Consider the following 19333-nt stretch of genomic DNA (forward strand, 5'->3'; position numbering starts at 1 on the left):
CGCAAAACAACACTACAAAAGCATGGAGCTGGGAGGAATCCTCACAATAGCTTTTCGACGCTCAAGTCAGTGTTTGGAGATGAATTCTCAAAGAGAGAGTTTAATAGACAAGGAACCAAAAGCTGAGTTTGGGGAGAGCCAATATTTATAATTGTCGGTCTAATTATACGATATCACTAGCGCTTTGAATCTGAAAATAGATCTATGGGCTATAGTGGGCCGTACTTAGTCATAGGGCCGTATAACAAAATAACTAATGAAAATAGATCTAAGGACAGTCACAAGTGAGTTCTTTGCACGTGATACGGAGATAGTCATCTAAAACCTTGGGTACTTAGTCTGAAGACATCATTATGAAGATCGCTAAGATGACCCTAACAAAGAGGGTCTGGAATGACGCTTGAAAGAGCCTTCGGTAGAAAACTACTACAATACCAAATGTTGTATGGGTGTAAACGAATCGAGCTCGAGCTTGATTTGCAGTAGGATGGCTCGAGCTCGAGCTTGAGCTCGACTAGTTCGAATTCGAGCTCGAGCTTAACTCTTACATGATGAGCTCGAGCTTGGTAATTATTATTATTATTATTATTATTAGATTAAATCATGGGATCAAATCATTAAATTTTTGCATAAATTTATAAGTAATAAATTAGATTACATAATGTATACTATGTTATAAATATACCAAAATATAGTATGAAATTTTAATTTATTGTTATAAATATAAAGTATTAATTAGTTTAGTAGAAATATAATTAGTAAAATATACCAAAAAAATTCATACTGAACAATTTAAAAATTATAGAAAAGTATCAATTATATGAAATTATGCAATCGGAATACATAAAAATATTTTATAGTTGAGATTAATATATGCTCACAATCTGCAATAAATTTATATATTTATAAATATTAGTATTACATTAATGTAACTATCATCTTACATTGTTGAACAACATGGGTTAATTGGGGCCATCAAAATTCAAATCAAACTGTTAGATATGATCAAACTTACAGAAAAATACATTTGGCAAAATTTTAGACTTATTGAATATATGGATGTCGAGATGTCATACTTGAAACATAAGAGTTCTCATTCAAGAGAGTGTATGTTGAATCAGGCCATGATTTTAAATCATACCGTCTGATATGATCTACTGGACACAGTTTTACATATATTTAAATTTGCTATGAATCAGGTGCCCGAATTTTAAGATATAGTAATTATTGTTTAAATTTTTTTGTCTCATTATATACATAATAAAATAATAATATAAATAATTAAAATTATTCAACCATCATTATTATTATTATTATCATTATTTTTAGATGAATTCATAGGAATTACTAAATTTCAACATAAGTTTATAAGTAATAAAATAGATTGCATCATACATAGTATGTATCTTGATATAAATATAAAACTCAAAAGTTGATAAAAAAACATAAGTAAATTACCTGTCAATTAAAAAAAGTATAACAAAATAAAAATATATTAAAATATGACATGAAATTTATATGTATCATATTAAATAATAATTTTAATTATAGAAAAAAATATAATTTACTAAGTTGTTGATTAAATTTATTTTTGTATAAAGATTAAATGTATAAATAAAAGTACCATAATTTATTATTATCAAAAATAAAATGTATGAAATTGATTAATATTTATAACATATGGTCAATTTTTAGTATAAAATTGATAAAGTATTGAATATGAAATTAAATATATAAAAAATTTAAAAGATAAAAATATATACAAAAACAAAAAAAAAAACTCACAAGCCGGTGAACAGAGAAGATTGAGGTCGAGCTCGTAGCTGAGTCGAGCCCAAATTTTTCGAGCCCGTGAGCCGGCTCAACTCATCTGCCACCCCTAAATTATTGTAGCTTCTTAAGGTCTTTGCTGACTCTTAATATGTATCTCCACATAAAAAAATCCCCCACTTATTAAGTTGTGTCCATATATGGAGCTTTATAAGTAGTCAGTAGGATACCTTTAGACTGAGTTAATTAATTTTTTATTATAAAAAAAAATATTTTATTATAATTTTTTTAATTAACTAACAAAAACATGTCATTAAAATATGGCGAAAAAAATGCAAAATCCCAAAAGTTGGGATACAAAATCCCGACTTCAAGTCGGGATTCTAAATCCCGACCTCAAGTCGGGATTCTAAAAGTCGGGATTCTAAATCCCGACTTGGTATTTTTCCCTTTTTTTTCGTTTAATTATATTTATATAATTTAATTTATATATAATTAATTTTAACAACATACTAAAATCCAAAAATTAATAAAATTAACATTGTATTAACTTAAAAAATTTCAATTAAGAGTACAAATTTAATAGTTATTTATTTTGTACAATTGTAAAAAATAACATTAAATGTATAAATTAAAAGTGTATATTTTTGTACAATTGTAAAAAATACAAAAAGTATACAATTAATCCTGGCTACCCGGTACTGGCACATCTGATTGTATTGAAGAATTTCTTTGTTGTGCTTGTTGTCGTGCACGCCTTTGCGCCCAATCCATCTCGTTGTGAATACGTGTTGTTTGATTTCGACCAGGGCGTGAAGAGATGTGAATAGTAGGATCGTGGACCAACTCAAATCCCGGTACATCCCAATAATTTTCGGAATGCACAGGTTCAAATGACTTAGAATATGTATTCTTATAAGTCATTATATCATAATAATCCTTCACCATTGATGCAGCATTAATCATGTATGCAACGCATACCTTTTGAGCGTGACTGCAAAGAATACCAAATTGAGTCCATTTGCCGCAAGAACATTCTCGATTCGCAATTTTGACAACATAGGTGTTGACTCTATGTCCACCGTGACGTCTTGTAACAATCGAGGCGGACTGTTGGAACTGATGGTATTTGGTGACGGTATGTTCAACAGAATTTTGATGCCAACGTGTGAACATCTTATATGCAAATTCCGTCCACAGTTGGTTGTTGGCCAACATTACAGTGCTTCTTGCTAACCTCTCACGAAAATAATGGACACTTCGCTGAAACGTCATCTCAGCAATTGCTGTCAACGGTAGGCGGCGAGCCCCTTTCAATACTCCATTTATGCATTCCGACATATTTGTCGTCAGAATTCCACATCGTCATCCACCGTTATGTGATGCTGTCCATTTTTCCTTGTCGATCCTATCTAACCACTGAAACGCCTCTAGTGACGAGCTCTTTATCTCCTCCATAATGCGTTTGAATTTTCTGATCTGATATTCAGAGCCAGCTCTCCAACAAAGATCCTTCAACACAATATTTTTGTATTTACTGTTGAAATTGGAACACACATGCCGCAAGCAATATCGGTGCATGCCGTTAGGTGGCACGAAATTCGGACATTCACGTACAGCTCTTGTGATACCAGCATGGCGGTCAGAAATAAGGCAGATACCCCGTCGCCCTCGTATAATATGTCTGCTCAATTGTCTAAGAAACCACTTCCAAGATAAATGTGATTCTTCATCGACAATTGCAAAAGCAAGAGGAAGTACCTGTTGATTTCCATCCATGGCAGCAGCAATCAACATCTTGTGCTTGTACTTTGTGTATAGATGGGTCCCATCTACACTGATAAGGTTGCGACAGGGTTGGAACCCTTCAATACACGGCTTGAACGCCCAGAATACGTATCCTATCACATATGCACTGGTTGATGTGTCGCGGGCTTTATGTTGCCATTCAATAATCGTTCTTGGATTATATTTTTGGAGAGCTCCCAAGTATTTGGGTAGCTTTTGAACGGAGCTCTCCCATGTGCCATAAACCATCTCATGTGCCATCTTCAGACTGTACCATGCCTTTTGATATGGTATATCATATCCGGTATGGTCTTTCACAGTCTGGATGACATGCTTGATTCCGTACGATGGGTTGCATTTTACATGTCCTAACAATAAAGAAGCAACATATACTCTATCTAAATTACCATGTTCGAGGGGCATTTGATTCAATATACATGTATGGTCCCCTCCGTATTTTGTTATTGTCTACCTTCCCATTTTTTATTTGTAAATGCCTCGCAGCTCCCATCTACACCGCATAGCTGAAAAAAATAAACACGAATCAGCCGAATAATTTTGTATGCTTAGACATATACGATAAAAAAATATATATATATACCTTCGGTGGTATGATTACACAATACTTTCCACTTGGTCTTTGAACTCTCAGGTACCCAATACTCCCGTCGGGCATATCGTATTGAGTGATCTTTCACCGCCTCGATTAAAGCTTCTTTATTTTTGAAAAGCATTCCCACATCAAGTCTGCCTTCATTTTTGTCATAAAAATTTTGCATATCTTAAGTTCGGTACATCAATGGAATCCACTGGTACCTCCGGGAATGTTTGTTCGAAAAATGGTATGGAGCGGTAAAATGTTTGCTGAGTAGTTCGATGTGGCGTAACCGGTTGAGAGGATGTTGACGTACCTTGTGCAACATTTTCGGCCACAACATTTATGTCAACATCTTCTATTCCATCCTCCGGTGGAATTGGATAATCCACTTCATCCGGTTCGGAAGCTGCATCTGATTCATTAGCCAGGCTGTCCGCAATAGGGTCTTCTGGCTCGGCAATATCTTGTGCAGAAGTTGGTATAAAATGGAAGGTGGATGGAGTATGTGAGTGGGTGGGCTTTGTGTAATTAAGTTCAATATTATCGAGCCCTTATATGACAGACACCACATTCGGAGTATAACACTCTGTATCATAATTTGATGTGCCTGCACCAAATCGGTGTTAGAAGTACCTGCATCGAAATTAGAGTTATAGGTACCTGTGAAATTTTCATAGTTGGAGGATGACGAAAATCCTTGGCTCGATAACATCGCCATGTATTCCCCCCACTGTTGACTCATCTGTGAGTTGTCATCCACCAACTAGGATTTTATGGAGTTTACAGGTGCGGACGCCTTCAATTAAATCAACACCTCATCACTGCATTAGTGGAGAGGTGGCGATTGGAGACGCACACTTTTTATTTTCGTATAGGGGAAGCCACAATTACTCTACAAGATGTATAAATAATTTGGGCACTCCCAATAGATGGCGAGCCGGTGACTGAAATTGATTTCGACCGTACAACACAACAATGGCAAGAATATTGCCTTACTTATATAGGCTTTAGCCCGGATGCAAATGTGTTGAAGGGCTCGAGACTACAGACATCCGCAATTATATCTCATTTGGCGGCGGTCGAAATCACTTATAATACTCCCCAGGCTATCGTCGTCCAGTACGCACGTGCCGTTGCATTACTTCTATTTGGGGGATTGATGTGCCCAGATTCCTCAAGTAACTATGTCTCATTGCTATATCTTTCAAAATTAGAAGATATAGAAACCGCGAGAAACTATAGTTGGGGGAGTGCTGTGCTGGCATTTTTATATTGCGAATTGTGCAATGCCAGCACAAAAGGCAAAGCGGCAATTGGTGGAGCGCTGCAATTGCTACAGGTAAAATTGACTTAAAAAGTCTTACACATTTTTTTTTTTGCTATTGATATTCATTAATAACACATATTTGTATTGTTCGTGTAAATTTGTGCATGGTCACGGATTACGCCACTTTGTCCTGGACTTGGTGCCCAACGGCTATTTATGGGCCAAGTGCAAATGGACAACAATCGCTGGCTCCTAGCAACACCATATGGTGCTACTTGGAATTGTCAGCACACTTTCACCACTATAGTTCGGGGAACTGTACGAGTCATACGAGAAATTTTGGATGAGATGCAGGCGGATCAGGTAACTTATTTTTAATATTATTCGTATATTTATACCGTGAATTAAATTCGTATTAATTTACATCTTTGTATTTATTACAGTTCATATGGCAGCCGTATGACATGGACTCGGATGTCATTATGGCTTACGCCGATAAATTGAACCCCCAGTTATGGAGGTCATCCATTCCGTTGATATTCTATGCAATAGTTGAAATGCATCGTCCCGAACGGGTTGTTCGCCAATTCGGGATGAGGCAGAATGTACCAGAATCGACGAATACCCGTGATATGAGCCTCCATTAGATTTCCCGTAAAAATCACGCGGGCACAGATTGGTCCCTGCAACACATACAATATATCACTAGATGGCAAAGACGATATGACACGGTTGTACATAGGCCACTCATTTCCAATAGAAGGGAAACAGAACGAGGTTATTGGAGTGGTACTACAACATAACAAGAAATTTCGTATCGTCATCTACTGATAGACGTGTAGAAAGCGGGTACCAACCTGGAGAAGCACCTATGTTGCAAGTTGTAGTACGTTGTTATATAATATTACATGTTTTATTATATATATATATTTAACAACACAAGGCTCATTATTTTTCTACACTTTTCAGGCAAATGAGGTGAATGCCCTTGAAACTTTATGTCGATCTAGACCACTAAATATCGAAGGATATAGTCAATTGGTGGATAGATTTGAACATGAATTACATATTATCAAGGAAGCTATAACCCAACAGCCACAACAAATTGCTTCTCCATCGGATGATGCTCCCACAACATCCCACAGGCAAAGAAGAAGTTCTAACCGAATGTTAACTGGTTCAGTTGAACGTCATGATATTAGGATGGATATAGCTAGTCCTTCTACAGTATATCCACCTCAAGATTATTACGTACCTCAACCGCCTCAAGATTATTACGTACCTCAACCGCCTCAAGATTATATATGCCTCAACCGTCTCAAGGTGATTGGTTTCAATTGACTCCATATATGTCAAACCAAACACAAGATTATTCTCTTGACCTTGGTCTTGGTTTTAATCAACCATATATACAAGGATATAATATTTCACCAATTCCATTTCCATTATTTGGTGCATATCGTGACAATGTGGAGTCAAGTTCCGAAACATCAAGTCGGTTTGGTGGTGAAGAAAATGAGGCGCAAAATGAGCCAGTTCAAAATGTGGGCGAGGAAATAAGAAGACCTCGACGTCAACGCCACAAACGACATTGTGGAACGGGTGGACATTTTTTATATTTGTAATTGTATAATTTAATGTAATTTTTTACAATTGTACAAAATAAATAACTATTACATTTGTACCCTTAATTGTAATTTTTTAAGTTAATGCAATGTTAATTTTATTAATTTTTGGATTTTAGTATGTTGTTAAAATTAATTATATATAAATTAAATTATATAAATATAATTAAACGAAAAAAAAAATGCAAAATACCAAGTCGTGATTCAAAATCCCAACTTGAAGTCGGGATTTACTACCCCGACTTCAGGTTTTTTGCCATTTTCCCCATTATTTTAATGACGAGTCGCGATTTCAAATCGCGACTCGTCATGTTTGTGTTACTTATTTAAATAAAATTATAATAAAATAATTTTTTTTTATAATAAAAAAATAATTAACTCCCTTTAGACTTAGCATAATTCCGACAATTAGAAAGCTCCTGAAGTCAGCAATATTTAAATTCAAATTTTGACGAACAACTCTGTTAATCGCAGTATGGCCACGAATCTCACAACCCCTCCATAATTACATTACATCTTATGTTAATTTCATATTTAACCAAATAAGATAAACCATATCTTTAGGTCGTGTTTACTTGCAAGTATTAAGAAGTATATCCGGCATAGTCGTCGATATACGCCCGTTTACATGCAAATTGGCCAGCCCGTGACTGATGACCAAAGCCCGGTCAGATGCTTTACTAGTTGTTGGATTACAATTCGGCCTCCAAGAGTGTGATTAATTTATCCCGAAAACTCTGCGTTCTTCTTTCCCTAATTTGCCCCTTCATTCTTCAAATTATATTCCCAAATACTGCCTCTGGTTGTTCTCCTTCCTTTTCCAATCTAGATCTCTATTGCCCATTGATCTTCTTCCTAAAACCAAAGCAAAAATGAGAGAGTGCATTTTAATCCACATTGGACAGGTCGGTATTCAGGGAGCTCTACTACCTTGAGCACGACATTGAGCGGCGACGCGACAAGGAAATTGTTCGGATCTAAGCCAATCCTTGATAAAAATGGACGAGGCTGGTCGCGTTAGAACCACCAGGACGAGGTGAATCCAATGATGGTAGTCTGCAACCGGAATTCGTCCGAATGGCGATGAATCGAGGCAAAAACCGTTCAGAGTTCGTGGTCGGAACCCACTCTTTCCGATCAATAAAAATCCAAATTGATGGTATGAAAATGTTCGTCTTGGTGAGAGGGTTGGAACGATATATGATATGCCCAGAAATTCATTGGGACGACGCAGAAATCTTAGACAGAAGACTCCGACGAAAAGGGGCGATCCCGTCGACTTCGGCCGGCGTGCGAGGGCGTATCCGGCATCGGTTCACGGTTAAATTTGAATCGGTTCTTAATTTCCAAAGAGAAAAAGATTATATGGAAATACATGTTGTTGGGAGACAAAAAGCGACAACCCAAAAACCAAAGAATTTGATTGTTTGGTTGACAGCAGCCAATTCTTGAAGTGCTGCTTCATCAGTGCAGTCTCAAGGCAAAGCCAGATTGAAAGGTACTGGCAATGGGGTTCTTGATTCAGCGAGTGAAAATTTTGGAATTTCGTGCACATTTTTTTGGAAATTATGACTACCCATTTGTGAATTTTGTTTGATATAAGCTAGTTTTTTGATGTTCTAATGTTGGGTGTTTAGGGATCAAGAGACATTATGGAGAAGCCTTCCACTAGCAATGTCAATGGTAGCTTTCAGTCTGAGGTAATAAAACTTTTGATTTTAGGAGTTTTTTGGGTTCTCGTTTGTATGTTTCTTTGTAGCTTTGATTTTCTCTATTTGAAATGTTATTTTTAATATCCTTCATCAAACTGATTATCAGTTTCATTAACTGATGTTTTATATTTTTGGCCGCAGTTAAATGAAGAGGTAAAGGATTCAATCAGCAGTTCTGCTACTAACATCATCCTTAACCATGATTTCTCTGGAGGACTTCATTTGTGGCATCCTAATTGCTGCAATGGATTTGTGGTACCCTCGGAGTCTGGTTATCCTCAGTGGCTGTCATCTAAATTAAGAGGACATTTTGTTGTTATTACAAACCGGACAGAATGTTGGCAAGGCCTCCAACAAGACATCACTAACAGAGTTTCTTGCCAAATAGTTGTGGTCTTAGGGACAATCTGAGAGGAAGCATGCGAAGTTGTGTAAAAAGCACTACAATTTGCATGTGTTGTTGCTTTTCTTGAGCTCTGCAATGTATTGCTACCGTTTTTGCTATGTAATGATTGGAGAGATTTGCTATACTATTGCGCTCGATTGTATTGTATAAAAAACACTCTAAATATGGCTTCAATTCCCAGCTGCTTGTGTTTTTCTTCATTTCAATTTCTTATCAACTTGTGCTTTAAGGAGTTAATGAAGTTTTTGATAAATTATTACACTTTCAAATGTATGTTAATAATTTCTATTTTGGTCCTCACTTTTGTTCTTTTACTTCATATCAAAATAATGGATTGATTCTTTTGTTTTTCATTTCTTCGCACAAAAAATTGGTGGAAGTCAAGCATATGTGGAGGGAAACTCAACTAGAAGTGATAAAAATTTCTAGGGGCAAAAAGGTAATACAACTAGTAAATGATCGATTTAATCCTTGTAGGTAAATAGAGTTGTAAGGATATATTGCCATTCTTGTCTGGGAAGTAAACAGCCCAGTACTTATCCCAATTGGCACAAGCCCAATAATAGTCCCAAATTAATCCAAAGACGGATATGGGACGCAACCAGGTAAACACGACCTTACTTGATATATTGTGTAGACATCATATAATGACATACATCATCAAGATTTTGTATTTTATCTTCAACTTAGCATTTATATGTATAGAGAAAGGAGAAAATCATAGTTTCTAGTTGTTACAAAATTTAAAATATAAATCTACTAAAAGTTTAATACTTATCCAATTATATTGCTAGAACTCCCTACCTAAGATGACACCAATGACTCACTTAGTATACTGATGATCGACTTATGGTCCAATTAGAGAGTCGCTTTGTTACTTGTTCCCTGAAAAATATATAGTAAGGAATGGGTTCCCTACTCAATAAGTATAGCTAACCAGTCTATATATACATATACGTATACAACAAGTCAAGTATAATGCAATTGCACCAACCAATAAATGTTCATCATATAGCAACACCAGAAGTAAGAAAATAACACTTGCCCACAATCATAAATTAGCTAATGACATAATATTTGACATTATCATTTATCTCTCTTAGGGCGCTACTCAACCAAATTGGAGTTCATCATTTAATGGAGTTTGTCGGGTATCATCATCTCAATCACAATACTTCTTCTGTATTTTTTGATATCACAGCACACAACTCGTATGATGGCCCATCATCACTAATACCACTTAGCACACAACTCGTATGATATCTCATCATCACTTATATCACACAGCACACACCTCGTATAGTATCCCATCATCACTCATATCACATAACACATAACTCGTATGATATGACACATCATCTTCATTGATCAATGGCCGCACACAACTCGTCATTAATCATATTATCATAAATCATTGGAATATGCTTCCTCCCAGTTAGGTAAGCCATCTGCTATTCCAATTCACAACAACAATATTATTAACTTCATCATTCATTTCTATTTAATAATTATTTTTTCATCAACAATTTGCCCATTATTTGATTTCATTCACCAATCAATTATACGATCACATAATCATTCATCTTACATTTGTATAATACAACTATATATAAACACATAATAATAATTTTACAGATATCAAGGCAACCCAACAAGTGATTTATGATCAAATATATAAACAATGAATATATATAATATCTACATATATATAAATCCAATTAGCTATACTTACCTCAAATGTCAAATGGTTACAGCAATACAAAGGGTTGTTCAGTCTTCTACTTCTTCTTTACGTCCAATAAAACGTATAATCAATATATAGAAAGTATCATAAATTTTAAATAAAATATTAAATTATATCCATATATTATTCCCAAATCTTTTAATATTTTTTCTTTTATATCAAAACTTCACCCTCCTTTCCATATTTGGTAAATAACTAAATTTTTAAGCTTATCAGATATATATTTAATTTATCGACTGATTCATAAAAAATTATTTTATCAAACCCCTTATATCATTATAGTTATCGTTCTTAATAACATTTCTAAATTGAATTATCATGAGAATCTCATCATTTCCTTTTTAATAATCATAATAATTCTAATTGTATTTTTTTAATATTTTTTAAATATAATTTTCAAATATTTTAGTGAATTTTCTATCAATTTCTCGCTACTATAGAATTTAAAAAAGCGCTAAAATATATAATTAAGTATTTAATCAATAGATTCGATAAAATTGAGTAAAATAACTTTAGTAATGATTAAATTTATCAAATATAGTAATTTAATTAATCAATTATAATATTTTAAGTCAAATAGGATATTTAATTCAACATTAATTTAAATAATCAAAACCATAAAGCTTTCAATTAAATAATATATCGATCAATATAAATTATATTTAGTAAATGAACTAATCAAATAATATAATTATATAAACTAATATAAATTAAAATAAAAAACTTTTCGTACCTGTTTTCGGTAGTGTGTGCATATAAATGTGTGTGTGTGTGTGTGTGTGTTTGTGTGTGCGAAAATGTATGTGTATGTCCTTTTTAAAGAAAATAAATTGCGGCGGTAGGAGGGGCTGCACATGCCACTTCCCACCATTTTCTATATTTTAGTTAGTTTATTTTTTTTAAATTTAATTTAAATTTTTCTCAAAATACCTATTGCGTTGGTTCTTAAATTTCTTAATTAATATAATTTACTTTCAAATATTAAAATGGCCCCCAATTTACTCCGTTCAAGTTTTATTATGTTTCAATTTCAATTCATAATTTATTTATAATTATATTTGAATTTTCTTAATAATTATCAATTAGTCTCTCAATTATGTACAAAATTGTATGGATGTCCCAACTCTTCCCTTCTAATAAAAATCTCGTCTCCAAGATTTAACTAGGTCGGATAGACCGAAAACCCAGACCCATTTGGAGAAAGAAAACCCTGAAATCTAAGGACCGTCCGATCGAGGACGTCCTCTTCTCAGATAAGGACACGTGGCCCAAACAATAGTATCCACCTGGGCCTTATAAATACTTCGACGCAATGTTATTTGAGATAATTGGCATTTTAGTTATCTTCGGTCTACTTAACTATTGATCGCATATTTGCTATTCGATCTTACTAATTTGAGCGTCGGAAGGTCAAAGTCGGGGGACGAACCCGGCAAGCCTCATGTGCTTTCTTGTCCTTAGGATCCAGCATTGTCTTGATAGAGTATGTGGCTGTATAAGAGGTCGCTGTGGAAGGTCGTTTATATTGATACCAACTGTCACAGGCGTGCTCTTCTTTCTTGCAACGGAATGTAATTCTCATATATTTTTCGCTTGTGCGGTGTCTAAGGTTACGCCTAACCTTCGACCAGCCTTCGCACATATCAGAGTATAGCGACAGTCTATATGCTCGCTGAGGCTCTCGGCACTCGTGCCTTAGCGTCTCGCACACTATCTCGGAACCTACCGACGCATTGCTCAATGGCAAGGAGCATCCTTGCTCTGCCTCGGCATTACGGCACTACGCATGCGCCCGCAACGCCCATCTCATGTCCAACACTCACTCGATACATCCTAGGCGCTGGCCCTCGTCATGGCTGTCTTCCATGCCTCGCCCGAGTAGGACAACATCATAAGTCCGAGGCCCAATCTCTATGCCAACATCTTGCTGTTATCCCACACGGCATGCAGTTCATGTCCCAAATGTTTACACAAGTTAAAGTATTGAGGACAGTTCTCATAGATAATAGGTTGCCTCAAGGTAAAATCATCTACTCCAATGAAGATTGCAGGAACACAGGGAGTTAGATCAAGTTCGACACAAACTCTTGCAAGACTAGGCCTAGACAAGTCTGCTGTGGTTTCATCCATTCGTGTTTTCCAATTAAGCTAGCTAGTCCGAACAAAGCTCTTTTTTTCAAATAAGTGACATTGGAGCTCAGGCAGTTTAATCCAAACAGGTGCTATTGGGGACTCAATTTGGGGATTAAATTCTGGAGTCCATTTAACTACTCTCATGTGAAACCTATCAAATTGCCAATCTATCCTAAGTCATAATCTGGAGAAATTCTCCTCATGTGACAGTTGAATAAGGACATGCTTAAGATTAATAAGACCCACAGAAACAATTCCACGTACAGCAAGCTTAACTAGTCAAACTAGCACTAGACAATCCATGTGAAAATTTACCAATTAATGCAAGCCTGAGACATTCGGCTAGAAAACCTGTTTCCTCCTTGGAAAATCTAACGCCGGGCTCGCCTTTGAACGTGAAAGTGGTGCCAATGCCTTGGAGCTCATCTTCATGGAAGGACTTTTTTGCAGCTCGTGAGGGGTCTGACTGAGAGTGAGAACCCGTAGATTTCGGTACAATGTGTGCAAATGACTTCTTTTGTTGGGGAGCAGCTAGAGGGTCAGGTGGGTCTGTGGAGGAAGTGGTTGAGTCAGAGGTTGGTAGTGATTCAGCCATTTCCGCTTGTGAGCAAGGACAACGAAGTGGCACGGCATCAGTGAAGAAAAAGGGGGTAAGGGAGGAGTTTAGTGAGAGGGATGAGTCGCCTGAGTGAGTTAAGTCCGATGGTGAGGGAGGTGTCGCCGACTGATGCGCTTGGCGATGGAGGTCGTGGGAAGGGGTGAAGAGGGAGAAGAAGTGGGAAGTGGGCACATCGTGCAGCAAAGAAGGAAATAGATCGGAGAAAATGAATCAGTGAGTTGAGGTGAGGACAATGGTTATGGAGGTATCGCCGGCTCTGGGGCGGTGGTGAGCAAGCGGATGTAACAGTCAAAAAGTTCCGCAGATAGTTTGTGAGAAAAAGTTCATAGCGAGAAAAAATTTCGGGCATGTTCAGCTCATTTGCTAACTCTAAACGTAGCTAGCATTCTCCCTGTGTCTTTGACATAGTTTATCTTTGCTTTCTGAAAAAGAGCTTAGACAATTGAAGCCTTGTAATCTGCGTTTTGACAGAAAGGCGGGCTAAACGTAGACGTATGATATTCAGAGATGCAGGTTTTCGTTAAATATTCAACAAGAAATGAGCAACAAATCTTTGTTGCAAGGTTTGGTAAGGCATCCCAGAACTAATACAGTTATCAGCATCTGCTCGGCCAGTAGAAGTTGAAATTAGTTAGTGTTGACTAATACAGCAAGTATAGTTCAGGAAAGTTGTGTTGGTAAGTCACCAGATGATCAATATGTTAAAGTGATCCCTTTGAGCACAGCATATGTGTTTTACATCTCTCCGCATTCCGCAATAACGCAAGCCAGTTTAGGTCGGTTGTTGGGTCCAGTGGCTACATTCTCAATCTTCCTTACGATCAAAAGACCGTCTCCAAGCACACGCTGCACCAAAATCAGGTAAGATTTTTAGTAACATTCCTTCGGTTACCAAAATTTAAACACTTGTTTTAGAGCATGGATGAGTAGATAATGAGAGAAAGTATAAAGCTCCCTTAACAGATCATGATGGAGCTGAAGAATCGAGATGGTACAGCAATACATACCCCAAAAACTACATGTTTGTTGTCAAGCCAGTCACACTTGGCACAAGTTATGAAGAACTGCCATAGGGAATTTGCACAATCAGTAATGTGAAAAAATGATGAGTAGATCAACAGCTATTGGAGTAAAATAAAGCTGCCTAAGTAGTAGTTTATTTTCAATTTATTTTCATGTATCCGAAACTGTGTCTATACTTTCACCTTAGTATGGGGAGAAAATCATATGCTACAGTTTCTCAGGATACATAGCCTAAATTGAATATGTATTGCAATGAATGAGGTTAATTCTATTTGTTACCTGACACCCATTAGAGTTTGGCCCACTATTTGCCTGCCAAGATAGTAAGATAATCTAGTCAGAACCAAAATACTATCACAAATTTAGAGTAGATAACACTTTCACCACAGAAAATCTACACCGATGGCAACAAGAACCAACTACAAGCTAAGTGACTTAGCATGACAAGATATAGATATGACTAGTTTAAAAGTCATCGACAGTTACCAAACCAAATAGTAAAGACAACCAGACAAGTAAATCCATCAGCTCCTTTGCTTAAAAGAACTGTACAGGGAAATCAAAATTCTCCAGAATAATATAAGATTTGGGCATTCATTATTAACATTGTATTGAGGTTCTTAAATCTCAACACTCTGTTTGTTTGTGTTTGGGTTGATGGATTTGAAGTTTATGGATTTCATTTCCCTAATAACAAATCTTTTGAACTTGTTTGGATAATTCCACATTACAAAAATTTGTAATCCTTCAATTCTCATTTTAAACTATATTTTGTGGAAACTGATGAATTTCCAATCTATTTAATACAGAGTCATTTGAAATTTTTTGCCGAAACCATTGAGTTCAAGAATTTACAATTCCAAGAGTTTCAGTTCCAGGCAAATAACTGGGTTCTGAATTGTTAATGTAACTTAACCTATAGTAGCTACCTTAACTATGGAATGAAAATATAAATTCCATTTCAGAAAAAAATATGACATACCATTGACAGTAGCCCAGGTCCAGTGTGCTTCGCTACAAAATTTTCATCATCAAACTTACTTCCATAAATGGATACACATCCACTGCCATCACCCTGCCAATTAAGTACATACCTGGTAAAATTGTGGACTACATAATGCAGTTCATGGGTAAACTATAATGAAACTAATTCCATATATTATAGTCTCAGATACTGTAGTGACTAAACTTGATGACCCAAATATTTGATCGTTTATGTTATTAACGGCGTTCAACATATTGGATTGGTCTGATCAGTAAAAGGACCTTTGCTCGTTAATTCCGAACACTATGCTCATGACAGGGTATTCTCCAGATATATGGGAGTTCTCAATACAATATATGCTCCATGGACATTGTCACATTGGATCTCCTTCATGCTAATTTTCTTTATGAACATAAAGAAGAATAGATTTTCTTAGAACATACAATAGACTTCAAGGAAATACGGGACAAAAAAGGACAGGAAGGATGAGACCTTCAGAAAGTCACCAGCTTGAATCATGAAATCCTTGATCACTCTATGGAACTGACAACCCTTGTACCCAACAGGTAATCCAGCTTTTCTGCTAATTCAAGCCAGCAAAAGAAAATAGATAACAAGGTGTAAACATCAACCGGAAAAAACACGGACAATCAAGCACTCTAAGACAACTCAGGAAACATGAAAACTACATTTTCTGAACCTCATGCTGAACTCAAGCCTATAAATACAAGTAAATTTAAAAAAATTGCAGGATGATTCAATAAATGTATCAAGATACAAAATCATAACGTGAAATTCTAGAAGAACAGACCTGTATTCACCTGTACAGAACTGCCTGGAAAAGCAAAGTAAGAGAAAAAGGGTTAGTTACAGTATACCACTTAAAGAGCCGATACACACGAACTAACGAACATGCATGCACACATACAAGCAAGCCAAGAAAATTTGGAACTCCCTTTTGAACAAAAAGGTTAAATAGCGTCACAACCAACAATATGCAGACTTAACAAACAAGAACATCAGTCCACTTCAAGTCATCTGTTAAACAAGCATCTCAACTTACTACAGCTGGAAGGAACAGGAACAACAATGGGGATTCTCATGAATAACTCCCAAGAAATTGATTGAAAACAGATTGCTTAACATATATGAGCGACATCCGCCCTTCGGCATAGGATTGGACAAGAACTAAAACCATACATCTTCACAAAAATAGTTTAAGCAAATCAACAAGAATAACAAAGCAAACTTGAAAAGCAATCAACTCAAAAAGTTGCTTCACATATATGAAATTGTTGGCAGCACCACTATGTTCCTGTAGTTTTGAACGCCTTCTCTGTTGCTATTTCATATGACATACTCTACTACCGTCTATTGCTCCTGTTAGCTGAAGAAAAAAGTTATAATTGTCTATTCAGCATCCCTAAGCATGACAGTGTAACTGTTTCTAAGATGGAGCAGTCTACAGCCTCCATTTGATCTTCAGACTGTCTGCATAAAATTCAACAAGTCAACTCAACTCTACACAACTAAGAAAGGCTCATCCTGCCCTATCTGGATCAGCTACTTGGAGCTTGTTCCACTGCCCTCTAGAAAGAGAGAGAGATCCAAATATATAACAGACAGTAAGCATTATACAAGGATCTGACAAACCTTTTCTGAGAGACAACAACTTCCAAATAGAAAAAACAGAGCAAAATACAAGGATATTAGAACCCTTTTTTGTTAAAATACAGAGAAGTTACTTGTCAACTGGTTGCTCTATGCCACTCCAAACTAAATTTGGTTCAAGAAGATACTAAGTTCTGCACATGAACAGAAGATATTATACTGCACATAGCATCTTTTGCAAGTTCCTGTTTATAGAATCAAGTCTTTTACATGATTGAGTGGTTCAGTAACATGCTCAGTGATTCCCGCAGAGCAAACATTAACATAGAGTTAGAGAAAATATGCGTATCAACTTCTTTTGCAGTCGGTACAAGGAATTACCTTTCCTCAAGTATACATTTCAGCCATAGCATCAAGTGGATCAGCAAGCAGCTTTAGTATTAAAAGCCAACAAAGGCATGTGGTTATCATTTTTCAGTTCCATTCCCATCCCTTAATCAACACCAAATTCAAAAAGTATAGATTGATTAACATTTCAAACTCACAATCACTGCCAACTTCATTTCTCCCACAGATAATAGAAAACATGGATAGAACAACAAAAGTTACTCGCATATATTCGAACTAGGATTTGCTACTCTGCACTTATTATCTCCTGAAAAATAGTAATATTATGTTAAGTATACAAATTGGAGCATGTAATTGAGGTGGTGGGTTTGGTGTTACCGGAAATTTTCTGCAGTTTTTGGGGCAATATCAGCAAAAAGCTCCATCTTGATACGGCCAGCAGGGATGTTGCCAATAGTAATGTCAAAAAAGACGATGGGGTTTTTAGGGTTCGGCGGTCTCTGGTGCCACTCCACCGCCGCTCCTCCGCCGTTGGCGCCGCCGCCTCCCGAGGCCATCTAAATTTTACTTCTTTAGTGCTTATTACTCACCAAACGCACATATGATTTTGCAAAAAGTCGGGATTTCTGGCTCTCGGGGTTTCTGTTTTTTCCAAGTACCAGCACAAAGCGTGCTATGTAATACTTTTAAAATTAGCAGCATATTTGATTAATGTAAAAATTTAAAAAAATATATATTTATGTTTTATGAACAAAATAAAACATTAAGTACAAAATTTTTTTATTATAAAAGCATCGAGAGGCAAATTTATACTTTTGTTCTTTTGGGTAAATATAAGTTTCATTAATAAAACAAGATCGTACAGTACAACAGTGTTCAACTGGTGGTTTCTCCCTCGACAGGCCAAGGGATACACTATAATCTATATAACGCACGTGAACTAACAGAACGAGATAAATTAACACTGATAATCCTCTGTCTAATATCTTACACAATAATGGTAGCTATGATATTCGGTAATCACTCCGTATGCTCAAAGCGTCTCAAATTTCGTTCCCTCCAAATATGGTAAATACAAGCAGCCAGGAGTGCACGATAAGCCAAGTTAATGATATGTTTTCCTTGCCATTTTCTTGCTGCCCACTCAACGTTCCGTGACCACTCTCTATTAGGCCATTCAAACCGAACAATCCGTCGAATCGCTGTCAAGCATCTTCTGGCATAACGGCATCAAAAGAATAGATGAGTATGTGTCTCCATTGCGCCCTCATCACATAATATACAGGCGCATAGGTATGACGGCCATGGTTTATCAATTGTGGATAGTTTTCCCAAAATCGCAAGCCATAGGATGAAATTATGCCTGGGGACCTTCTGGGAACCCGAGAGTGGTGAAGACCAACCTACCTTGGGTCCCGGTGGGTCCAATAGCCTATAAAGAGATGCAACTGTAGGTCGTCCCGTCTCAAATCGCCAAATAATGCGATTTGTCTCGCCATGAATTATTGGCAATGCATGTAAAATCGCCAAGCACTCGATGTCCATAATGAGAGGCCAATGCCATTGTCTCTCTATAACAACACTGCTGAGCTTGTCCGTCGTCCGAAGCCCAAGCATACGTGGACCCTGTGGGAATCTCTCAATAAGGGGACCAAGGTGATGCCATGGATCATGCCAAAGATAAAATGAATTTCCATCACCAAT

At 36.4% G+C, this 19333-nt stretch overlaps 1 protein-coding gene across 2 annotated transcripts; it reads right to left on the reverse strand.

Annotated features, from left to right (window-relative positions):
* Nucleotides 1-14201: 14201 nt before the first annotated feature.
* On the reverse strand, nt 14202-18294 carry LOC105172195 (Cyclophilin-like peptidyl-prolyl cis-trans isomerase family protein). Of its 2 annotated transcripts, none has more exons than XM_011093557.3 (7): nt 18008-18294; nt 16482-16505; nt 16163-16253; nt 15668-15760; nt 14965-14997; nt 14670-14726; nt 14202-14508 (listed from the first exon to the last, which is right to left on the reverse strand). In XM_011093557.3, exons 1-7 carry the CDS (start codon nt 18184-18186, stop codon nt 14398-14400), a joined length of 588 nt encoding a protein of 195 aa, XP_011091859.1. In that variant the 5' UTR covers nt 18187-18294; the 3' UTR covers nt 14202-14397. The 2 variants fall into 2 exon arrangements, with proteins under 2 accessions (XP_011091859.1, XP_011091860.1); XM_011093558.3 differs by having other exon boundaries at nt 16163-16250; nt 18008-18293.
* Between the last annotated feature and the right edge of the window lie 1039 nt (nt 18295-19333).

This window comes from Sesamum indicum, linkage group LG10 (assembly GCF_026168435.1).
Source record: "Sesamum indicum cultivar Baizhima isolate 11 linkage group LG10, ASM2616843v1, whole genome shotgun sequence".
Taxonomy (NCBI): domain Eukaryota; kingdom Viridiplantae; phylum Streptophyta; class Magnoliopsida; order Lamiales; family Pedaliaceae; genus Sesamum; species Sesamum indicum.